This window comes from Phasianus colchicus, chromosome 4 (genome assembly GCF_987193195.1).
Source record: "Phasianus colchicus chromosome 4, bPhaCol1.hap1.1, whole genome shotgun sequence".
NCBI lineage: Eukaryota > Metazoa > Chordata > Aves > Galliformes > Phasianidae > Phasianus > Phasianus colchicus.
In genome coordinates this window covers 50,383,439-50,408,956 of record NC_143439.1, presented here as the reverse complement: position 1 = coordinate 50,408,956, position 25,518 = coordinate 50,383,439, and the positions used below count along the sequence as shown (strand labels likewise).

At 44.0% G+C, this 25,518-nt stretch overlaps 1 protein-coding gene across 2 annotated transcripts; it reads left to right on the top strand.

Moving 5' to 3' along the window:
• Positions 1-81: 81 nt before the first annotated feature.
• On the top strand, positions 82-25,518 carry CHRNA9 (cholinergic receptor nicotinic alpha 9 subunit). Of its 2 annotated transcripts, none has more exons than XM_090139539.1 (5): positions 82-299; positions 20,745-20,890; positions 21,704-21,858; positions 22,516-23,048; positions 23,284-25,518. In XM_090139539.1, the coding sequence occupies exons 1-5, from the start codon at positions 95-97 to the stop codon at positions 23,832-23,834; spliced, it is 1,590 nt and encodes a 529-aa protein (XP_089995665.1). In that variant the 5' UTR covers positions 82-94; the 3' UTR covers positions 23,835-25,518. The 2 variants fall into 2 exon arrangements, with proteins under 2 accessions (XP_089995665.1, XP_031444604.2); XM_031588744.2 differs by lacking the exon at positions 82-299 and adding an exon at positions 19,177-19,633.

Below are 25,518 nucleotides of genomic sequence, written 5' to 3'. Positions count from 1 at the left end.
GCGGGCGCCGCGGGCTGCTGCGTGACTATAAAAGAGTCCGCGCTGAACAGCAGCACCGACCTCGCGCCGCCGTGGCCGAGGTGCACCGCTGGTCATGTCGTGCGGTGGTCGCGCTGCGAGCGGGACTGCGGCTGCCTCACCTTTCTGGGAGATGCTGGCCTTGTTGGCACAGGAGCCGGGCATGGAGTGGCTGAAACTGGACCTCGCCGGGCAGGCGGCTGTTGCATTGCCGTGCACGACGCGGGCGGTGGGGCGGCCCGGCGGCTCCAGGCGGCGCGGGGAGCTCGGCGCGGCAGCGGGTAGGTGAGGCGTGTGTCAGCGGCGAAGGACCCGCTGCGCTATGCCTGCTGCGGCTCTCGCCTTCGTTTTGCTCGAAGGCTTGTGTGAGGCTGGGGTTCTGGGAGGTCTCGAGCCTTATTTCCAGGCTGGGAAGCGCTCTGACTTGTGGCAGGAAGGTACTGCGTGCCCTTCTTGGTTAGAAGGTCTGCTGACCATGCTAGCAAGGCTTGGCTTTAGCTGAGTTTTTGTTTACTTTCTCTGGTACTGCTCTGAATTACTGTAGCACTGCCAGATGTTGTGCCTGAGGTGTGTCAGGCGTTACTTGTGATCCTTCTCACCTGAAAAATGTCTCGTTAACAGCTCAGGGTGCGGTGAGCTCGGTGTCTGTAGTCAGATAAACTGCTGGGGCCTCACTCAGGTGTGCTTTGCACTGTGGGATGTTGTCTATATTGCGGTTTGGGTGGTGTGCTTGTGCTGATGTGAGTCCTGTCTTGTAGGAGCGGGGGCTGATGCTCCTTGGAAACACTCACTGGGACCTCAGCCTCTGAAGACATTATTGTTGCTGGAGCACTCGGGGGATGTTAGGCTTTGGCAAGCCTACCTTGAGGGGCTGAAGAAATTTCTCGCCTTTAGGAAGGACATGGGAATGCCTGCAATCTGGCCCATTCCAGAGGATCAAGTTAGGGGATTTTTAGCTGTGGAGTCTCTTTACTCGTCCTCAAAAACATTGATGTATGTGGCAGCATTGTCTTACTTATCAAGACTGTCTGGTAACCCTGACCCTCTGGAAGATGCTGTAACCCGTTGGATGGTAATGGGGTTGAGACGTGAAGTGGGCATCCTGAGGGAAAAATATGCTCCTATAACAATTGAGATACTACGGTCTCTCTTAGGAGCTCTGGAATCTGTGTGTGTTTCCCATTATGAATGCTTACTGTTCCGTGCATTGTTCACTGTGGCTTTTTTTGGTGCACTTCGGATAGGAGAGGTGGTGGCAAAGCACCGTAATGTACTGCAGCCTGAACTGCTCTACCTGAGGGACATGCAGGTGACAGAAAGCAGGGTGGCGTTTCGCCTGCGTAGCTCTCCTGTCGACCAGGAGAGACCCATCATCAGCCTTGCTCTGTCAGGAGAGCCATGGGTGTGCCCCGTCCTGGCCTTCCGGAGCTTTGTGGCTGTGCGTTCAAGGCTGGAAGGGCCGCTCTTTGTGCACAGGGACAACGTACCTGTAACGAAGAGGGGATTTCTGACTGTTCTCAGATTGGCCCTTAGGTTGCTGGGGCTGCCCCTGGAGCAGTACGGTGTGCACTCCTTCTGGCTGGGGACTATCATCACCGCTGCACGTTGTGGATATCCCAGGGAAGATGTCACTCGCCTGGCAAGGTGGCCATGTGTGTTCCCAGGGAAGTCATAGCCATGGAGACAGTAGGCAAAAGAAGTTAGTGGTTTCTTTCTGTAGGAGTTTTAACAACATAAATTACTGCCAAGGAGTATAAGCTTACATTACCATCTGTAATGAATGTTCTACCTCACTGTGGATATGGTCTGTGAAGTTCACTTGTATTTGTTTTCACTGTGTACTGTTGAGGGTGGGGGACTGTCGAACTTGCTGTGCCCGCAGATGCTTTTATCTTGCATAACTTCAGTTAATAAATGCTTCCTTTTTAAAAATGCAATCTATGCTTACTGATAGCATTATTCTTTATCTGAAGAAGTTGTAGACTGGCTTTTTTTTTTTTTAGCAATAAATGATTCTAAAGTTTTGAAAAATAATCACCTCAGGACTTACATAAAATATTGTGGTTAACTATAGCATTTGCTGGTGTTAGATGTCAAGCTACAGTAAAAGATGTTGCTGAGGTCAAAAGGGAAACAAGCTATGTTATTAGCTTAAGAACAGACACCAAAGGCTTTAAAAAAAAAAAAAGACCACCCACGTTGGTACTCATAAGATCTGATCAAACCAATATCTTTATTCAGCAAATACTGGCTCCAAAAGTATTTCTTTGTCTGTTAATCCCAATTTCCTCTGAGCATAATTAGCCTGATTAGAATTTTAAACAACTAGAATAGTACGGAGTTTGCTTAATGGGTAATGATATCCTTAGGTTATATTACTTGTTCATTATTCAGTCTGCTCTTACATTTTTGTGAATTTGAAGATACTTGCTTACGCTGAGGAGTCTTCAACTGTAATCATGAAATATAATGGCTTCAGTGCTTCCAATTTTGTGGTTGCAGCAGTTAGGGGATATGTGACAGAATATATTTTTCACCATGTGCCAGGAGAAGAAAGGGAGATGGTGGGTCTGATGCCCTGCCTGAGTGCTACAGTGAGCAAGCCTACTGATGGTCCTTCCTGCTATCACTGCTCCAAACCTTGAACAAAGGTGCTGACAAATAGAGTTCTGAAATTTTCTCTTGCTATGTCCTTTTTCTAGCAACAGTGTGGGTTACAGAAGTAAGGGAGCTGTCTGAAATCTAATGCTGTTGTGATTTCCTTGATTGCCGAGGATCGCCGCTTCGGAGCTGGTCCAGCCAGAAGCGCAGCGACTGATCGCGAGGTACAAGGGGGTTTCGGTCGGTTCCCTCACTCAGGGATCCCCGAGAGAGCAGAGTAGCCGGGCAGCTCTCGGCCGGGAAGTTCTCGCGAGAGCGGACATCGCGGCGGGGGCGTTGCCAGGGCAACGGCGGGAGATTTAAACGGGCGCAAACCCGGAAGAAGCCCTTGATTGCCGAGGATCGCCAGGGACATCGCGGCGGGGGCGTTGCCAGGGCAACGGTTCCGCACCCACCCCTTCTTGCTTTAAAAAGCCTCGGGGAGGGCAGCGACGCGTCGCTGCCCACCAGAGAAGGTGTGTGGGAAACACCTGGGCTTATCTGTCGAGGAGAATCAGTAAGCCACTCCTGCACAGAACTCCCCAGCCTAGGACAGTTGACATTGCCAGGGTGAGTGATAAGTGCGGGGGCTCCTGTTAACGACCCGGCAACGGTGCGGGGGCAGCGCCAGCACTACTGGCAGCAGGGCGGGCCTGATCAGGCACACCCTGTTAAGGCTATCTAATAGTGTTGGTGTGCCTGCTGGTTAGCAATGCCTGCACCCCGGAGGAAGGCTAATAGCACAAGAATTGTGGAGTCCCAGGTGGAAGTCCCATGCTCCCGCAGAAAAAAGGCTGCGGCCATAAAGAGTGTGGAGACTCAGACTGAGGCCCCAACGCGAGATGCTAGTACACAGGTCGCTGGCTGTTATGAGTGCCAGAGCCTGGCCTTTGCAGTACTGGGTGATGACAGTGGTAGATGTATAAGATGTGACCAACTGCATGACTTACTCAGCCTTGTGGTTGACCTGAAAGAGGAGGTAGAGAGGCTGAGGACCATAAAAGAGTGTGAGAAGGAGATTGACTGGTGGTGCCAGTCCCTATCGGCCCCGAGATCTGGGCGCATAACTGAGGCATCATGTGGAGCTTGTCACCCCCCCCTGCCTCATAAACAGGTGGGAGAGGGGAAGCGGCACGTGGGTGCGGGGAGCCGGCGGACTGACGGTGCTGCAGTGAGCCTCCTGTCCTCTCCTCCTCCTAAGAACAATTCAAGAAAGGGGGAAGAGTGGAAACATATACCAGCTCGACAAAGTAGGCGTCCCCCATCCCGACCATCCTCGGCTCCCCAGGTGCCTCTGAGTAATAGGTTTGAGGCCCTGGAACTCGAGGGAGAGGTGAGTGGGGATATAGGGGGAGGTCAACCTGTGAGGTTGCCTCGGGAAAAGCACTTGGCCCCACGCCTCAAGACTGCCTCTGCCCGGAAGGACAGAAGGGTGGTTGTTGTAGGAGACTCCCTGCTGAGAGGAACAGAAGGTCCCATATGTCGGCCTGACCCTACCCGCAGGGAGGTGTGCTGCCTCCCTGGGGCACGGGTCAGAGACATTTCTAGGAGACTTCCTGGTCTGATTCGCCCTTCCGATTATTACCCGCTATTGATAATCCAGGCTGGCAGTGACGAAGTTGCAGAGAGGAGTCTCAGAGCTATCAAGAAAGACTTCAGGGGACTGGGGCGGGTAGTCGAGGGAGCGGGTGTGCAGGTGGTGTTTTCTTCCATACCTTCAGTGGCAGGGCGGGATACCGAGAGATACCAAAAAACACACCTCATAAATAAATGGCTCAAAAGTTGGTGCAAATCCAGGGATTTTGGGTTTTTTGACCATGGGGAAACTTACTCAGCACCTGGCATGATGGCAGCAAATGAAAGTAGTCTGTCTCAGAGGGGGAGGAGGATCTTAGCTGAGGAACTAGCAGGACTCATTGACAGGTCTTTAAACTAGGTATGAAGGGGGAAGGGAGCAAAATCAGGGATGTTGAGCTTGAGCGAGTCATTCCAGGGCTCGTACCGAACCTGCTGGGCGACGACAGTGAAGTACGAAGGGATGGACTGGGGCAGGGGGGTGTTGGAGATGCTGCTGTTCTAGGGGAACCTAGACCATCTATAAAGGCGGTGCGACGGAAAGCCGAGCTGAAGTGCCTTTATACTAATGCACGCAGCCTGGGAAACAAGCAGGATGAGTTGGAAACCGTGATGTGCTTAGAAAATTACGACCTTGTTGCTATCACGGAAACGTGGTGGGATGATTCCCATAACTGGAATACCACCATTGAGGGCTATCGGCTCTTTAGAAGAGATAGGCTAGGTAGGAAGGGTGGGGGAGTAGCCCTCTATGTCAAAGAGTGGATAGACTGTGAGGAGCTTCCTCTGAGAAACAGTCATGATCAGGTTGAGAGCCTGTGGGTTAGAATTAGGAATGGGTCTAACAAAGGCCAGCTGGTGATAGGAGTATACTATAGGCCACCTGATCAAGGGGAGACTGTTGACGAGGCTTTCTTGCTTCAGATGCGGGAGGCTTCGTGCTCACGGGCTCTTGTCCTGATGGGGGACTTCAACCATCCGGATATCTCCTGGATAGATCACACGGCGAGTTGCAAGAGGTCCAGGAGGCTCTTGGAATGTGTTGATGATAACTTTCTGGTCCAGGTGTTGGACAGACCGACCAGAGGTGAAGCGCTGCTGGACCTGCTGCTCACCAATGTGGAGGAAATAATTAATGGTGTTAAGGTCGGAGGCAGCCTGGGTTGCAGTGACCACGCTCTGATCGAGTTTGTGATCTCGAGAACTGTGGGCCTGGTGAAGAGTGGCATCAGGACCCTGAACTTTGGGAGAGCAAACTTTAAGCTGTTCAATGGACTGTTGGCCGAGATCCCCTGGGATGCTCTCTTTAAAAACAAAAATGCTGAAGAGAGCTGGTTACTCTTCAAGGATGCCTTCCTAAGAGCGCAAGAACTCTCTGTCCCACTGAACAAGAAAGCGGGCAGAGGAGGGAGGATGCCAGCGTGGCTCAGTAAGGACCTGCTGAGAGAGCTGAGGGCAAAGAGAGGTGTGTACAAACTCTGGAAACAAGGGCATGCCACCTGGGAAGAATACAGGGATGTTGTCCGGACTTGCAGATGTGGGATCAGGAAAGCCAAGGCGCAGGTGGAACTGAACTTGGCGAGGGACGTGAAAAACAACAGGAAGACTTTCTATAGGTACATTAGCCAGAAGAGACAGGCCAAAGCGAGTGTACCTCCTTTGGTAAACGTAAAAGGAGAACTGGTTTCAACGGACGAAGAGAAGGCCGAGGTACTGAATGAGTTCTTTGCCTCGGTCTTCACTGGCAGCCAGGACTCCAGTACTCCTTCCGTCCCTGAGCCCTGCATCCCTACACCTCTGGGTGGGGACTGGGGTGGTAAATCCCCCCCTGCTGTGAGGACAGAGCAGGTCCGAGACCGCCTCATGAGACTGAATGTGTACAAGTCTATGGGGCCGGATGGCATGCATCCCAGGGTTCTGAAGGAGCTGGCTGAGGTGGTTGCCGAGCCGCTCTCCATCATATTTGAGAAGTCGTGGCTGTCTGGTGTGGTCCCGGATGACTGGAGGAAGGGTCACGTCACTCCCATTTACAAGAAAGGGAGCAAGGAGGACCCTGGGAACTACAGGCCGGTGAGTCTCACTTCTGTGCCTGGGAAGATCATGGAACAGATCATCCTGGATGACATGCTTGATCACATGAGGAAAGGGCGTGTGATCCGTGACAGCCAGCACGGCTTCACCAGAGGAAGGTCATGCTTGACCAATCTGGTGGCCTTTTATGATGGAGTGACGGCATCGGTGGACAAGGGAAAGGCGACCGATGTCATTTACCTGGACTTGAGCAAGGCCTTTGACATGGTCCCCCACCACATCCTTATCTCCAAACTGGAGGGATGTGGATTTGATGGGTGGACCACTCGATGGATAAGAAACTGGTTGAAAGGCCGCAGACAGAGGGTGATCATCAATGGCTCTATGTCCAGGTGGAGGCTGGTAACGAGCGGCGTCCCCCAGGGGTCTGTCTTGGGACCGGTGCTCTTTAACATCTTTATCAATGACATTGATGACGGAATTGAGTGCACCCTCAGCAAGTTTGCTGACGACACCAAGCTGAGTGGTGTGGTTGACACAGTTGAAGGACGGGATGCCATTCAGAGGGACCTCGAGAGGCTAGAAAGGTGGGCCCGGGTGAACCTGATGAGGTTCAACACTGCAAAGTGCAGAGTTTTGCACTTGGGCCGGAGGAATCCCAGGCATCCCTACAGACTGGAAGGAGAGGTCCTTGAGAGCAGCCCTGTGGAGAAGGACCTGGGGGTCTTGGTAGACGAAAAACTTAACATGAGCCAGCAGTGTGCCCTTGCAGCTCGTAAGGCAAATGGGATCCTGGGCTCCATCAGAAGAGGGGTGGCCAGCAGGGACAGAGAGGTGATTGTTCCCCTCTACTCTGCTCTTGTGAGGCCCCATCTGGAATACTGCGTCCAGGTCTGGAGCCCCCAGTACAAGAAAGACAGGGAGCTGTTGGAGAGGGTCCAGAGGAGGGCCACAAAGATGATCAGGGGACTGGAGCACCTCCCCTATGAGGACAGGCTGAGGGAGCTGGGCTTGTTCAGCCTGGAGAAAAGAAGGCTGCGGGGTGACCTCATTGCAGCCTTTCAGTACATAAAGGGAGCCTACAAAGAGGAGGGGAATCAACTCTTTGAAAGGGTGAGTGACAGCAGGACAAGGGGAAATGGTTTTAAGCTGAGGGAAGGGAGATTTAGGTTGGATGTCAGGGGGAAATTCTTTACGGAGAGAGTGGTGAGGTACTGGAACAGGCTGCCCAGGGAGGTTGTGGATGCCCCGTCCCTGGAGGTGTTCAAAGCCAGATTGGACGGGGCCCTGGGCAGTCTGGTCTAGCATTAGGTGGAATGGTGGTGGCCCTGCATGTGGCAGGGGGGTTGGAGATTCATGATCCTTGAGGTCCCTTCCAACCCTGGCAATTCTGTGATTCTGTGATTCTGTGAAATAATTAGGCAGGGTTTCCTAGGTCTTCTAATTGCTCTACAGGATACCACCACTCTGCTACTCTTTACCCTGAGTAGCGATGTGTTCAGTGTGGGATTTACTGCGGTGAGGCATCTTCAGTGGTTGCTATCATATCTGAGATCTTTGTTTTAACTGCATTTCAGTTAAAAGCTATTTGTGTTTCACTGCCTGGCTTTGTTCACTGAAATACTTGTTTGCATAGTAATTTCTGCATAGAATCTAAGTAAAGCTGAGGTGATGCAAGTGTGGCATTTGGTACCTCCAGATAAGTCCTGCCTACTCCAGAACTCCACTCTGGGCAGGCTTTGGTGTATCTGATGTCTGCTCCTTGGCTTTACCCAGGTTTTCCCCATCTTCTTATGCTGTACCCAAATGTGCCAGCTCCGTAGTATGTGTTGTCATGCTGTGATAGGTCTGTGTTGGACAATGGGAGTCTGGTTATGTCTGTGCTTTTCCTGTAAGAGTTGACCAGGGTGTTTAGTTAGTGTGAATGGTAGTCCTGATGGTTGATGCATTTGCTGAAATTGTGCGAGATGATGACACAGAAGGATGCAAATCATAGAATCACTGAGGTTGGAAAAGGCATTCAAGATCATCACAGAATCACAGAATGGCCAGAGATGGAAGGGACCTCAAGGATCATCAAGCTCCAACCCCCCTGTCACACACAGGGCCACCAACCTCCACATTTAATACTAGACCAGGCTGCCCAGGGCCCCATCCAATCTGGCCTTGAACACCTCCAGGGACAGGGCATCCACAACCTCTCTGGGCAGCCTGTTCCAGCACCTCACCACTTTCTCTGTAAAGAACTTCCCCCTCACGTCCAACCTAAATCTCCCTTCCCTCAACTTCAAACCATTTCCCCCTGTCCTGCAGTTATCTACCCTTTCAAAGAGTTGATTCCCCTCCTGTTTGTAGGCTCCCTTTAGGTACTGAAAGGCTGCAGTGAGGTCACCCTGCAGCCTTCTCTTCTCCAGGCTGAACAAGCCCAGCTCTCTCAGCCTGTCTTTGTAGGGGAGGTGCTCCGGCTGCCTGATCATCTTTGTGGCCCTCCTCTGGACCCTCTCCAACAGCTCCCTGTCTTTCTTGTACTGGGGGCTCCACACTTGGACACAGTATTTCAGATGGGGCCTCACAAGAGCAGAGTAGAGGGGGACAATCACCTCCATGCCCCTGCTGGCCACCCCTATTCTGATGTAAGATCAATTTTCTAACCAAAGAAAAATCCCAGAACCAAAACCTTGATAAATATATAGCTGAGTAGTCAAGTACAAAGGCTGCTGTGAGCAGTTAGTAACTGTAACTGAAAATGGTGATTAGAAAGTCATCTCCCTTTCCCTGGAAGAAGGGAAGACTTGCCAAAGGATTGTCTTCAGTCAAACTGACATTGGCAATAGGTATTCATCTTCATGTTGATCATGAGGCTTTAATAGGGAACTAAACTGGTATTTTAGGTTTACTGGTATCTTCTTCAAGGTGGCAGGAGAGACTGGTTGAAGATGTGTTGATAATACTGCCTCAATGATTTCAGCAGTAAGTTGTCCTTGCCTAAAGGGGAGACCAGGTAGCCTTGCAAATAGTTCTATTTTATATGTAATATCTGTCTTTGGTGTGATACATGAGGCAAAAGAGGAAGAATTACCTTTGTTCCTATTTTTGTCTACATTCTGTCGTTGTCACCGCAGATTTTTTGTTTAGTACCCCTACAATGGAAGTGGAATCTAGGAAGTAGCTGGAGAGGTGATGGAGTCTTAGCTTCACTCAGTTCTCTGATCTTAGTACAGAAATGAGTAGAGATCTGTTTAAGGAGCATTTGTTGTAGAGGTAATTAGTTATTCTTGCTTATTTAAAAAGCTCCTTTTTTGATAGGCTGGCATATTTTTTGAGAGAGCACAGTTATAAATGTAGTGCTTGATCTGTATTTGCTGGAGCTGTAGGACTGCTTTTATGACAAAATATGTTTTCTTCTGAATATTTTAGGAGTTTGACAACTTATCAGCTTAGAATCCTAAAGTGTTGTTTTTTCTTCAGTTAACATATTAATATTTGGAAGTGTTGTGGCTTTTTGGTTGTTTTTGTTTTTTACTGTTCTAAATAATCCTGAATAGAAGCTGAGGAGGGATACAAGATACTTTATTTAAGAAGCAAAATGGAGAATGACTTCAAGTCATGATTCTTTCAAGTTCACTCTTTTTCTCACGGTAAGACTGAAAGACTGAGCATACAGACTCCAGAAAGAGCCGTATTACTCTCGTACTTCTGATCGCTGTCTGCTGGGGGAATTTACTGTGTCACATTGTGAGTTACTGTTCAGAGACCGATGAGTCAGTGCTCATGTAGAAACCTGAACTCTTACAATTTCCACAATTTTTAATTGCTGTGTTTAGACTCTATTTAAGAATAAAAGTACTGATACATTTTTGGGTTTTATAAGTCTTTCTTTGTATGTTTGGTTGGTATGCCTTTGATTTGATTCTGATTTTGATCCTTACATAAAACATATCATCCTTAGAGAATGACTAAAGAAGTAAAGTTACCCTTTAATCACTACAGCACTAATTAATTGAGTATCAAGCTTATGTCACTGGCTACATTTTGTGCTGTTGAGTTATACTTCATAGTTCATTTGTGTTCCTTGAGTAGATGCAATTTGCTAGAAATGGTGCCTTTGCGTATCTACCAAAAGAAAGCTAGGCAATTAAGTTAATGTTTGCTGGTTTCACACCAGGATCCGCAGTACATCTTGTTCTTGCTTGTAGAATGAAAACATCCCCTGCTAGTCTGACTGCATTCAGTATCATCTGATTCCAAAAACCCAAATCCAGAAAGCTAAAGACAGCAAATGCCTTTCAACTTAGGGTTTTCTTTTTAGGCTTTGTATGATGGCTTTATATAGAGAATTATTCCTGCTATAGAAACTGCTGAAGAGAGTTTTGAGGTGGACGTGCAATCAATTGCATCTACAGACCCATATAGTTATTGTCTGCAATCAGCACCTGAATGGTAAGTGACTGACAAAAGAAGACCTTGAGAATAACGTAGAAGGAAAAAAAATTCCATTATGTTATTGTCTGAAATAGCCTAAAAGTACCTTTGGCATACCTGGAAATCTTTTCTGTCACTGTGACTTCCTTTTATAATGTAGAAGGAAGATATATTTATGACCATAACATATGTATATCTAGTGGTTGAAATGTTTACTTCTTCCCTGTAAAGACTTGATTATTTTTCTTCATAGCAAAAAGGACACCAGACATTGTGTGGTAGCTCTAGTGCCAGTATGTGGGGCATGTCATGCCAGCACTCTGCTTTGTTTTCCCTGCTCTGGCTTTCTGTGGAAGATATTACATTTCGTATTTTCATGTATTACTTCCTCAGAGGTTTGTAATTGCAAAGGCTGCGACCTTGGAAGCAGTAAGTGGTACTAAAGGAAAAGCAGTGGGTTTTTGATCAAGATGGATACAGAGGGCTCTAGTTTGTGTTATAATACTGTGACACAGATCTGGCAGAAGAGAGAGAATTAGAGAACGTGTACCACAAAACCTGTGCTTTCTTCCCTATGTGTAGCTTCCCATCAGGAGCAAATCAACTATTGGAGTATAGACCATATGTCTATATCATGTCTATCAGTAATTGGATGAGAGCAGCTCTCTGAAGTAGCACTATTAATATGCTGCTTTTGCTAGTGTCCAGGAGTACAGCCAATGACAATTCTGTTGCTAGGACTGTTCTTACTTATAACTGTTTTTATGCTATTTTTTTTTAATTCAAGTTTGAGGAACTGGCTTTTGCAGTTTCACATAGATTTTCCAGAAGCTGTAGCTGCAGGATCACTGTAGGATTGTCTGTCCACTGCAGCTCAACTAGCTACCTGTATTAATCCCTCATGCTTTTTCTCCAACATATTGATTCTGTTTTAGATTCTGTCTCAGAGTAGTATGCCCCTTCATCAAGCTACAGGGCAGCTGAGCAATTGGCAAAGATACCTCTGGCAAAGTCCCCTGCCAGTTGTTGGCAGGCAAGCAACAAAAATTTTCCAAAGCATGCAAACCAACCAGGTATAATGCATGGTAATAACATTTTGATGTTAGACCACATATTTGTTTTCTTAACTGTTTTTATAACCTCATATCTCCTCTTGCAGAACTACAGAATAAGCTGTTAAGCCTCTAAGACTCGGATTAGTGTTGTTGGTTAACTTTTTAGATAGCAGATTCTTTGATTTATGGGCAAGATAATGTTTTTCAGTGCAGTCAACTAAAGAAGTAGTGAGCATTCACTTCAGTGCATTTAGAGTTGGGTGAAACACCACCTTGGCTTTAGACTATCACTTAGAACTTTGTAGATGAAAACCAAAGATATGAATACAGCCTCTCAAATCTGTCCTGGAGCCACTGTGTTCATCAGACCTTAAGACAAGAGATACTGTCTTCAACTCCTTGTGATGCTTTGTCTCCAAGGTCTAAATGAATGTGTTGTGCCAGAATGAACACAGTTACAGGCTTTGAGTAAAACTGTGTGTATACTACATTTCTCTCAAAGGGAAATTTTTTAGCTGTGTTGTGTAAAGTAGCTGTGTTCATACTAGAAAGTGCTTTGCTAGGATTGCATACAGTTATTCTTAAACCTGTAAAAAGGTGAGAAAATAAGTGAAGCCTAAAACTGGTCTGCCTGGGAATCTGCTGTCAGAGGGGTTGTACAGGCTAGTACACCACTAGTTGGAGTATGGGACTAGGGAATGAGAGATGCAAGAAATGTCTGATGATGCTCAGCTCAGATAAAGTCTGCTCTAATTGCTGGCTTGTCTGTTGTTTCACTCACGGGTTGTAGTGTCTAGGCCTGGTGTGCTTGATGGAATGCTGTCATGGGCATCTGGTTTTGAGCCAGCATCTGGGCAACCGGAGCTGAGCATGGCCAAGCAACACCACATATGGCAATGTATTCTTATTGATGCAGCTTGGTTGGATTCTATTATATGAAAACTGCAAGAATCCTCAAGGAAAAGGAGTGCCTCCAGTTACCATCTCTCTGTTATGAGAAGCTGCAGGTGCCTTGCTGTTGGTTGAAGCCAGAACTTTTGAGATCAACCTGATCTGTAATACCAATGGCTTAGTAATACAGAATCCCCAGCTATATAAGTGTGGCTGGGAGATCTGTGTCTCTATTCTCTTAGGTGCTTCTATTTTTTTTAACCTTTTCTGTCCTGTCATGGTGCTTTCAAAAGAAATCTTGAAGAGATCTTTTATGATCACATTATGAGTGTAAATTCAGAATAATTTGAAGGCAGAGATGCACTGGATTTCTGCCAGCATTCTTACTGTCAGAACTTAATTTTCAGAGAAATAGTCAAGAGGGAAAGAGCCAACATTTTTTTCCTACCCTCAGATGCAGCCTGGGGAGGGGAAGTCTAAAGAATGTGAGTATCCATGTACCATATAAGATGCTTCAACAGCTAAAACTTACAAAAAGTTATTTTCCCTCAGAGATGAGTAATTACTAGCTGGCTTATGCTATGATGAGGTTTGTCTGGCATACATAATGTTTTTATTTTGGGATGATTAAGAAGTTGCTATGATATATGTGTATATATATATTTTTTTAAAACAGGCAGCTTTGCAGCAAGTGTGGGCTTGGAAATTAGTTTTATGGGCTTAGAAAACCACTCTTGGAGTGGTTTATCGAGGGGAATATTTTATACTTTGAGTGAAGCAGTTTTGTTGCTCTAAATTCTGAGAATATGGAGAAATTCCCTGGGTGGACTGTTTTGTATGATTAGATGGAGCAGAAACAATAAGGTAATGACAGTTTGTCACATGAATGTCTACTTAGTGTCTCTCTTTAGCAGATATGTATTATAATGAAAGCAAAATTGTATATGACGCTAGCAAAGTAGCAGTATGAATATTGCTGTGGCAGGCATCTTGCAATTAGAGTTCTATGAGTCCTTTGAAAACAGTTACTTTAGATTGATACATTATGGTCTGGAATTGTTCCTTGTCTTTATCTTTTGGCATGCTGCCTTTACGGCCGGCTGCTCTGTATTAGTACACAATTAGTCTTGGTGGGGAACTCAGGTAAGGACACAAATGTTTGGATGTAACTTATTTTGTGAAGCAAGTTAGATGTGAACTTATCAGGAAAGCAGACATTTTCAGAAGATGCTAGATTCTCTATGCAGATTCCCTTGTGTATGTGATGAGTTCTGATACCCCTTTAAAAATGTTATTTCTGGTCCCTCTGCCCCCTTTGAATTGTGGAAATGAAACGTTAGATACTATCTCAGAACTGATGTTCCTCATCCTTTAGTCCTATTTCTTCAGACAGCAGTTTGCTGTTTTTGTCCACCTCAGTCTGAAGGAATCTCCTTCTGGGGAACCTAGATTTGTCTTCAGCCTGTACCCGTTGCTGGGAACTCCCTGCTGCTTTGGGAAGCTGAGGTAGTGTGTCTTCCATGGCTCAAGAGTGTTCAGGCAGGAAAATACTGAGTCTTTCTGTATATATCCTTGTATCAGGGTAAAAATTTCTGTAGTAAGTAACCAGTAACCAGTAGTAACCAGTTTGGTTTAGAGCATGAGGCTGCTTGTCAGAGCAAATCTGTGATTTGGAACAGTGTTTAGGCCCAGAGGTTGTCTTTCTGCAAAGTGTAGATCCTGTGATCAGTCACTCAAAGACATGATGCAAAGCTGGAAATGATCCCAGTGATAAAGAGCTGTATATAAAATAGCTTTTTGACAGCTCAAGCTATAAAATAGCCTTGTTCTTAACCCTGCCAGATACTGGTTGTTTCTCAAGGACAGATAAAATCCTAGGCAGCATGTCCTAGTGGAAAAGGATGAATGTGCTGCATCTTAGATCATATTAAAACAATACAAGGCTTCTTAGGACAAAAGGTTCCTCCTCTTCAAATGCTGCAAGATGATCAGTAGAACTGTATATGTAAGTGGACCTGAATAAAATTTATTTCCAGAGCTCATGACTAACATTTAACAGGATTTACTGTTTCTGGAAAATATGGCGAATAGTCCACATTATTTCATGACCTAACATGCTGAACACTTCCTAATGTATTTCCTGTCTTTTGTGCGTACAACAGAAGAAGAAAATATGAATGAGTATGCTGGTTTCAGGTGGTAGGGGATTTTTAGAGAGAAGGAAGGAGGAGGAAGTAGGTGGGTGAGAAAATGGGGCGGAGAGAAACATGCTGCATTTAAGTGAAGTGCTGTACTCTGCACAGCTAGGTGATTCTGCTGGCAAGAATAGCTGTTGTTACTTCCTCCTGAGAATAACCAGTCTTAGTAGAAGAGAAGTTTGACTCTGAAGATAGTGTGCTGTTTGACCCTATCACAAGAAAATATTCTGTAGCAAATGCTGAGGGGAATGTGAACACAACAGCTTCTGGGAAGAAAAATTGGCAGGAAGGCAAGTAGAAGCAGACTGTGAGACGCTTCTTACAAACTGTGCTTAGAAACCAATCTGTTCTTCTTTATTGTTCTCTGATGAAGGAGTGGATTATAAATGGTACAGACGGCCTTGAGGTCTGTGATAATACAGTATCTGTAGCTTTTCCAGTTGGAGGCTGAAACTCTTCTTGTGCATCATGCAAGAAAGGATGAGAATGTTTAAAAAAAAAAAAAGACAAACCCAGAAAACATACATGTCAAAAGCTTAGCCTCAGGGGTAAAGGATTATTTTAGGCAGGAACAATTTTAGAATTTATTGTTTCAATTAAAAAAAAAAAGTTTTTAAACTTTCCTGCTTTGTTTGTAGTTTGTCCAATGTAGAAACTTCCAAATTCTGGATACTTAATATGAGAAATGCTCTTCCTCACCTTCAGTGTCTCCATAAAATGTATGCAAAGTTAAAGTTACTTTGCATGGTTACGCTGCATTTGTATTTTGCAGGTTTCTACATTGCAGCTTATGTGTTTACCTAGAACAGTAAAGTTACTCGTCATGAGAGTATCATACAGGCTCAGTGTACTGTGGAATGAGTGGTACAGTGTTGTCCCATTGAATGTGAACGCAAGCACGGTGTCAAAATGTGTACTGGCTATAAAGAGAACAGAGCAAAGTCAAATGTTTGAATAAAATCATGAGGAAATGGGGCTGGGTATTGTGCCTTAATTTCTCTCTGCATCACCACAAGCAGTCAGTGCTCTACATATGGTTTCATATTGTAACAGTTTTTGATAATGATTTATATTTGCTTCCCTGAGACCTTCCTGTGATTAACCTCATGTATATAATTTAGGCAGACCTGGAGCTACAGTTAGCCATTAAAGAGTTCTTTCTGTTTACCTTCTTTGAAAGAAAATCTTCTTTGCTCATCTTGTATTAAAGGAAAGGTAAATAATCAGCAAAATTAATCCAAGTATATAAAAAAGTGATGGTATCATAAACAAGATAAACGAAAATCATCTTGAATGTCTGGTGGGCTGGCTAACAGGGCCATCTGCTGGTAGATGCACTCTAGCAAGATGGCTTGTTTCTACTGAGTTGTGAAGTTTAGTTTTAGGAGAAGTTAATGACTTGAATCTAACTTGCAAACACCTGTGACTCTGAAATTATCTCTATAATCTGCTTTGTACTTATATTCCTGACTTAATAGAAGAACATGTTGCTGGAAAAACAGAACTGTTTGACAATAAATTTATACTCTGTTCAACTGTTAAATGGAATATTTCATCTGGGAGCAGTATTACTATAGATTAAGCCACAATTTTAAACTATATTCCAAGGAAGCGTGGGTGTCTAGATGAATCTCTCAGATCATTAAATAACAAATCTTAATACTCAGCCTTCACACAAAAGTCTACTTCAGGGATGTTTGGTTTAAAATCACAAATTGGATTTATTGGGGAAAAAAGATAGAGGAGACAAATGGACTGACATACTAAGATTGTTAAAGTTCTTAAATCTTTAATATTGAAAAGGCTTTTGGATGTATTTTATATTTTTTTGTTAGTACTGTGTAGTTAACGTAGCAGCTCAAGCATCACAAGTATTTCTTGTTTTAGCAGGGTGGACTTCCAACCTGGAAGGCTGACTGGATCCTGGGTTGCCTCAGAAGAGGAGGGGGCCAGCGGGGCAAAGGAGATGACTGTCCCATTCTGCTCTGCTGTAATGAAGTCCCAGCTGAAGTACTGCATCCAGGCCTAGGGACCAAGAAAGACATGGAGTTGTTAGAGTGGACTCAGAGGAAGGGCCGTGAAGATGATTGAAAGGCTAGAGCACCTCTCCTATTATGACAGACTGGGGGATTTGGGCTTGTTGAATCTGGAGAAGAGAGAGCTTTGGGGAGACCTCATTGTCGCCTTCCAGTACTTAAAGGGAGCTTATAAATGGGAGAGACCCCAACAATTTATGGGGTTTGATAGTGATAGGAGAAGGGGGAAGTGGTTTTAAATGAGAAGAGCGGAGATCTATGTTTGGTCTTAAAGGGAATCCTTTTTATTCAGAGACTGGTGAGGCACTGGCAGAAGTAGCCCAGAGAAGCTGTAGATGCTCCATCCCTGGAGGTGCTCAAGGCCAGGCTGGATGGGACTCTAGGCAGCCTGGTCTGATGAGTGGCAGCCCTGCTTATTGGCTGGGGGTGGAAGATGATCTTGACTCAGAGCATTCTATGATATGCATGCTTGCTGTCTGTATATCATGTATGCAAGAGCTCCTGGGTATATTTGGCAGGAATATACTTGGTTACACACTTACAGTGAATAACATGAAGTTTATACACACGTAGGAGTAAACTGAATAATCAACATATACAAGCATGCTTCTTGTGTACTTATTTTGAGAGCCTACACTTTCCTTTGGAAATATCATATTGGTTATTCTGAAAGAAATGCCTTCTATTTATTTCCATGAAAATGCAGTAGATACAAAGAGTGCAATAACACCATTTGATGGAGCAAATTCTGAACTATAAAACACTGTTTTTCAACCCAGTCACCGCCAGTGGCTATACACTTTTGCCAGTGATGAACAAGAGTCTGTGTGCCATATTCATAAAAATCTGCATGGCTGTCTGGAACATGGCTTGCTCTTCACATTGTTATTGTTACTGCTGAAATGCACCACTCTCTGTGCTCACAACCATTGTCTGCTCTTCATAAATGTTCAGCAAGCATGGAAGAATATCAAGGGGTGCTATTTTTCTTGCATGGAGGAATTCAGACACACCCTTTGCTTCGTATTCACTTCTGTGTCAGTTGCCATTTTGTCAGAGTGCCCTCAGCTGCCATCCACCATACAGCAACTAAAAGTAACAGAATATTGGAGGGAAGGTTCAACCTCTGCTGCCATACTGCCACCATCCACCTCAAGCAGCATTGCTTTTGGAGCGCCCTTGTAGTGTTTTAAATTAGCATGGTTCTTTAATATATGGGGTTATATGCTAATTACAGCATCAGTCTGCACATCTCAGCAGGTCTGTATTTCTAGTGTAACTGTTCACAAGATTGTCTCCAACCTGTGCTGAAGAAATATGACTCTTGGTTCTAGCAGTGCTCAGTGACCCCCAGCAATTTGCCTCTGTTATCAGTAGTACTTGGTGTAGCTCCATCTCTTCTCCACAGTATCACTTTGGTAGGTCAAAACTTTGTTTTGTCAGTATACAAGTAGGTAGGTTTGCTGTGTGGCATACTGGATGTGGGATGATCAGGTTTCAACTAAACCTGTGTTCAGGATGTGGGATGTTCAGGTTTCCAACTAAATATTAAGGAGGATATTATTATCCCTGTGCAATGCTACAGGCTTGTGGCAGAGTTGCTGGAAAACTGTGTGGAGAAAAAGGATGTGGGGGCTTTGGTTGATGCTCAGCTGAACATGGTCCTGCAGTGTGGCCAGCAGCATCCTGGCTTGTATCAGAAATAGGGTAGCCAACAGGAAGAGAGAGGTGATCATCCCCCTGTACCCAGCTGTGATGAGGTTGCAACTTGAGTATTGTGTGCAGTTTTGGGCCCCTCACTATGAGAAAGACAGTGAGGCCCTGGGGCACGTTCAGAGAAGAGCAATGAAGCTGGTGAGGGATCTGGAGCACAGGCCTTATGGGGAGCTGCTGAGGGAAGTGGGACTGTTCAGTCTGGAGAAGAGAAGGTTCAGGGCAGATCTTAGTGCTCTCTACAGCTGCCTGAAAGGAGATTCTGGCAAGATGGGCATCAGCCTCTTCTCCTGTGTAAATAGGCATAGGACTAGAGGGAACGGCCTCAAGTTGCACCAGGAGGATGTTCAGGTTGGATATTATGAAAAATGTATTCTTAGAAGGACTGGCCAAGTGCTGGAAGAGCTGTTTGGAATGCTGGAGTCACTGTCCCTGGAGGTTTTCAAGGAAAGGGTAGAATTATTACTTAATGGACATGGTTTAGAGGACAATATTAGTAGCAGGTGGATGGTTGGACTAGATGAACTTAGTGAGTTCATGGTAACTGAATTTATCTGTTTATTTTTTATTTTGATGGGGGTTTACAGGCTTCACTGGACTGGTTTTGAGCAATATATTCCTGAATGTAAGGTCAGTAAATCTTAACCTGCTGGAGAAATGAAAAATGTCTGATCTATGAAGAAACATAATCTTACGTTTGTAGGGAGTAAAGCAATGGAAAACAGTTTTCCTACTGATATCCCATCCGCACAGCATTAGCTTCAAGGAGGCAGCTCTCAGGTTACAGAGAGAGGGAGGGTACAGCAGAGCCCCAGGTGTTGCAGGAACTGAGGCCATCGCTCCAGGAACCGACAGCTGCAGAAGAAGGACTGAGTTGCTTCTAGCTGTACTTCAGTACCACAGTAACTCATCTTTTGTTACAGTTTTGGATAGTGATAAAAATTGTCATGCTTCTGGGTGAACAGTTTTATTTAAGGTCCAGAAATGAAGAGAAATAACCTGTCATCCTTTTATGTCTCTCTCTGGTTGCTGTTTACAGCCGCGATGCTTCAAGGTGAGAAAATACTTCTTGGTAGCTAAATACTGCATTGAGGTTTATTCTATTCATATAGGAGTTGGTGTCCTGATGTGTCGTACTTGGCTGAGCTCCAGAAGTCCCCTTCATGTGTGTGTGTTTTTCTTTGGCTTTTATTCTTCATCTTTCTGACGTATCGACAAAATGAAGGATTGTGTATAACCAGATAGATCTAAACGCTCCTTATGAAGCTTTTGTTAAGATTTCTTTTTAATCAAGAGGTTTTTCTTTGAACTCTGGTTAGCCCAGGAAGTGACTGTGAGTCACCAAAGAGCGGTGCGTTCCAGAACGCTTGCTTCCTACCTTATGCCAGCTGGCATTTGTACAAGCCTTGTGAATGTCACTATCTTCGTCCTTTGCTTGCAAAAATGCATGAATCTAAAGATAATAGAGACCCTGTCTTGAGAAACTGAGATGCATAAAATAGTACGGAACAGCAAAAGTTTAAAACTTGAAGTTTTCGTGTGTTATCCATGGCATGTGGATAGCAATAAATGTCTCCAAATATATGCTCTGGGAAATGTGTTGGTCCAAGGATGTGTTCATGTTTCATGTAATTGTTAAATTGTGAAGAAAAGCAGCTCGGAATATTTCCAAGTGCTGCTTAAAAAAAAAAAAAAAAGGGGGGGGCATGGGGGATGAGGTAAATTCTGAAAGTATCATGAATCTATCAGTGCTGTGTTTAGGGAGATGTCACAAGTTATTAGCTGGGGAGCAGGTTTGACTTCAGGCTTTGCTTGTAATTTTAGCTTGGCAAATGTGTCTAAGTCAATAATCTCCATACCTATGAAAGAGATGAGTAAAATAAATGTAATATTTACTTTCAAAAATGGCAAGAATCTCTGGATAAAGAGATTTTTTTGTTTTTTCAAGTAGGTGTGAAAAGCTAGGGCAAGCTATTAATTTACTACAGGTGAATGCGGTCTTCATTTGAATAAGTTTATCAGGTTTGCTCTGTTTCTGCACTAAATTATATTCTACAGTATGTGAATGATAAATATAGCAAATGCTATTTGAAGCTTTTGGAAGGGGATGGCTTCTGATACTGCTCGGTGCTTAATCTGATGTACTGAACAAATCTATTATCTAGCTGTAGAATCAGCCAAAGGGAAATATGCTCAGATGCTGTTCAGTGAACTGTTTGAAGACTATTCAAATGCTCTAAGACCAGTGGAAGACACAGATAAAGTGCTGAATGTTACCCTTCAGATAACATTGTCCCAAATTAAAGACATGGTGAGTAAAAATACAGTTCTATTTTTCTGAAAATGCGTAGAAGTGTGCCAACTGCTAACTTGTTTGAAGTAGGAAAGCAGCTTGCATAGCGCTGTGACAACTTCAGTAACGATTCCTCACAAGGGTCATGTTCTGCAGTTCTTAATAGTCTTATCTGATTGCAGTTGTACAACTTCCATTACATGTCTACAAACTTACAGCTGCCGAATTGTTAAGACTTTTTTTTTTGTAGTATCAGTTAAATGTTTGTTAAATTCCAGCTTTCAGGCAACTTTTGCTACTAAGTAGAAAGAGGGAGTGTTTTTTCTAAGGAGCAATTAATTTCTCCTTAAACCCCTCTATGTTATCTTCCAGTAACTTCTTATAAACTTGGTTCAACCAGATACACTTCTAAGGCAAATGAAAATTTGTCTGGAAGGGAAAAGGAAAATCACTTCTGGCTTGTGAATTACAACTGCAAGACTTCAAGCTTTCAAAGAGTTTTAAGCTAAATCTGCTGTTATTCTGACCCTGGAAAAAGGAACTTTTAGAGATACAAGAACATTAGGCAACTGTATTTGAAGTTAGGAAGGGTGCAGGGAAAATAATCCTCCTTTTGAGAGGAAGGTCTGGACAAGAGAGTCGAAGAGGATCGAATAGAGAAGCTCCCCATACACTGTATGTACATATGTACCTGTGTGGAAAGTACTGTGGCCTGTCAGTATTCAGGCTCGCTTTGGGCAGTGCTTTAAAGCTGTACAACAAATGCTGTCAGCATCTAGAATGTACTTGTTTTCACCTTCAGCAAGAAATATTTTTGTATTTTTTATGCAGGATGAAAGGAACCAAATTTTAACAGCTTACTTATGGATTCGACAAAGCTGGTATGATGCATACCTCAAATGGGATAAGGATAAATATGATGGATTGGATTCTATCAGAATTCCAAGCAATTTGGTCTGGAGGCCGGATATTGTCCTCTATAACAAGTGAGTGAGGCCGGAGAGAATCATCTTGAATGGGTGTAAGGGAGAGGGTAGAAGAAGAAATGACTCATGGAGCCTGAACTTCATTTTACCTCAGCAGTGAATATGTTTGTTTTCTTAATATTTATTATTGATCATCCCTAAAGCCATAGATAAGATAGTTTGGCAATTGATCCAGCTACACAGCAGAGCTGTTATGAATTTCTTGGTTGCACTGAGTTTTGAACATTGTCAATCTTAAATGCTTTCTGCAGAGGCTGCTGAAGAGCTCTGGAAGATGGTGCCTGCAGAAAGGTGGTATGCAAAGGCTCCATATCTTGTCTGCTCTCCCTGGCCAGTAATGAACAGCAGATTATCGTAATTTTTGAATGAATCTGGTATTTCACTGTGTCCTTTTTGAGGTCAAGTTTGAAGAAGCAATGGCCAAGAAACACAGTATAATTTAGTTTCACTGATGTTTGGCTCTAATGGGGGCTGGTACTTGTAAATAATATAATAAGTAATATAGTAAGTTTCTAGTAAAAATCAATATGAATAAATAACACATTTTCAGAAGCATGCTTTTAATGCTGTGAAGCCAGGATCTCCCCCCAGTTTTCCCCCATCCCGTGCACTGAATTGCTGCATATCAATCTTGACTGTTGCTTTTCTGTCTTTTAGGGCTGATGATGACTTTTCAGAACCTGTGAATACTAATGTAGTGTTGAGATATGATGGAAAAATCACTTGGGATGCACCTGCTATCACAAAAAGCTCATGTGTAGTGGATGTATCTTATTTTCCTTTTGACAGCCAGCAGTGCAACCTTACATTTGGTTCCTGGACCTATAATGGTAATCAGGTAGACATCATCAATTCTCTTGATAGTGGTGACCTTTCTGACTTTGTAGAAGACGTGGAATGGGAGATTCATGGTATGCCAGCGGTTAAGAATGTAATCACTTATGGCTGCTGCTCTGAGCCTTATCCAGATGTAACGTTTACGCTGATTTTGAAAAGGAAGTCATCTTTCTACATATTTAATCTTCTTCTTCCTTGCATTTTGATCTCTTTTCTCGCTCCACTGGGATTCTATCTCCCCGCAGACTCTGGAGAAAAAGTGTCTCTAGGTGTTACAGTTCTTCTTGCTCTGACTGTGTTCCAGCTGATGGTTGCAGAGATTATGCCTCCCTCTGAAAATGTACCTTTGATAGGTGAGCTTTACATGCTTTGTCCTTAAACATGGCTTATTGAAATCAGGGCTGTCGGATTGACTGTGTGTCATCTGTGGCTTTTGGGAAGATAAATGTTGGCTGCGTTTGTTAAGAAAAAAAATAATCTAGTGAAATACTTGAAGTATGCATGGTATTTGTACAGCTAAACTGAAGCTATTTACATTTTTTTTAAATGTGGATAGCACCTTTAATATAATTTTATTTTGTGTTCCAGGCAAGTATTACATAGCAACTATGACCATGATCACAGCCTCCACTGCGCTGACAATCATTATAATGAACGTCCATCACTGTGGCTCAGAAGCAAAGCCTGTTCCACAGTGGGCCAGAGTGGTAATCTTGGACTATATGTCAAAAATTTTTTTTGTTTATGATGTGGGTGAAAATTGTACAAGTCCACGAAGAGAGAAGGAACAAGAACACAGGTTAGAGGGCGGTGACATGTGTCGGGGGGCAGACAGAAAGAGTCACCTTTCCAATGGAAATGATGACAGTGATCTCAAGGAAAATCTGAATGGAAATTTGAATAATAGCTTTGGAGTTCATGGTGAAAATGTTAGGGAGAATGTTAATTGCTGTTCCTGTTACAAAATGCTGATTAAAAATATTGAGTATATTGCTAATTGTGTTCGAGACCATAAAGCAAACCGGGCCAAAGGAATTGAGTGGAAAAAAGTGGCAAAGGTGATGGACAGGTTTTTCATGTGGATTTTTTTTATCATGGTGTTTTTTATGAGCGTGCTTATCATTGGGAAAGCAGCTTAGCTGCAGATGAACATGTTGTGTAGGTATGAATGTACTGAGTCAGCTCCTTTCAGTGGAGCTGTGGGATAGGTGTGCTTCTGAGGTCTTTGTGTCTTCCGTTCTGTAACAATAAACTATTTCAGTAGGCTGCAACGCATGTTGAGACATTGCTCAACTGAGGGCTTTGCTAGTGACTTCATTGCTATTAATAAGGGAGTGCAGCCCAGATGAGGCTGTTGAATAAGCAGAGGTTGAATAAGCAGTCTGTGCTCCGTCTTGATGAATGGTGGCCATGACTGCAGGCTGATCAGGTGGAGCATTGCAGTGAAGGAGCAGGCAGTCTATCAGGGTACACTGTATTCAGAGAGCTGCATCTCTGCACCTTGAAACTTAGCTAACCTTTCCTCTCTGCCAGAACAAAGTTGGGGTATTTGCAAGATCATGGCAATTCCTGGAATTTATCCCTATGTGGCACTGCCTTATTTTTTTACCCTTATTTAGCTTATTTTCCTAGCTTAGCTTTTTTGCTCTCTCTCTTTTTTTTTTTTTCTCCTGGTCACTGCTCATATCAGCTCATAGCTCCACTTGTCTCTCTGCTCTTTGGTGTGCCTTTCGCTTCTGATGCCATTTGGTTTACCAAATATGATGGTTACCTTGTCTTCCTTTTAATCATTTTCTGCTGCTAAATATTTGTTCTGACAGGTCCAGTAAGACAGATTGCCAGGACTTCTTCCACAGCAGGTCATGGGGCCTCTCTTCCATTCCCTTCTTTCTGAGTCTAATAGTAAGAAGGGCTTCTATCCTCCCTGGATATCTCATGCCCTAGACATTTGTGCAAGGTGGACTTTTAAATGTTAGTTATGAGATTGCTAAAACAGGCTGTGAGTCTGTTTTGTCTCTGGTCATTTTCCTGACCTTCACCAATGCTCATTCCATCCCCTTATCCAATTTTACATCCTCTTTAATACTTAAATTATAAGCTTCTAGAGGAATGGCAGGGTTGCTTTGTGCATTACTTAGCACAAAAGCACGATCTTACAGCACAATCATTAATGTAGTGCCATAAACAACTCCTTGTTCAACACCTTAGTACTTAGGTGTACATGAATGTGTTTGTTGCTGACGACACCAAAAGCCCTCTGTGTTAATTTCTGTTAACCCTCTCAGACTAACGGAGTTCTAGAAGATGTCTCATGGTAAAGTGAGAAGCTTAATACCCTAGGCTTGCCCTCAGCAAATAAATTGCTTTTACAAAGCACCCTGAACTTTGAAACCATGATATTCTAGATGCAGTGGGAGAGGCAGGACTCTGTAATGGATCCCAGTCAAAAGTTCATGTGATAAAATGAGTTTTCGTAATTGTTGCAATTAATAGGAGCATACCTGTGAAGCTGTAACTTAAGAGTGAGGAGTCAAAGTAGCAAAGTGATGCAGTTGTCATGCCCAAATTTACTGGAAGAAAGGATTTGTAATTATTATTATTGTGTAAACAATGCATTGAATTCTTAATGCTGGCTTTTCTTTTCTGTGGAATAATTAATGCTGTAAGTTTATCTGGAATCTCATACATAATGCAAACTTTAAAGTCCAGGTTCTAATGTAAAGATAAACTGGGTGGGTAGCCAAGAATAAACTCAGTATGTGGAAAAAAGTCTCAAGTGTGTTCCCTATCTATTATCAGCTCCCAGTCAACTGGGGTAACTTT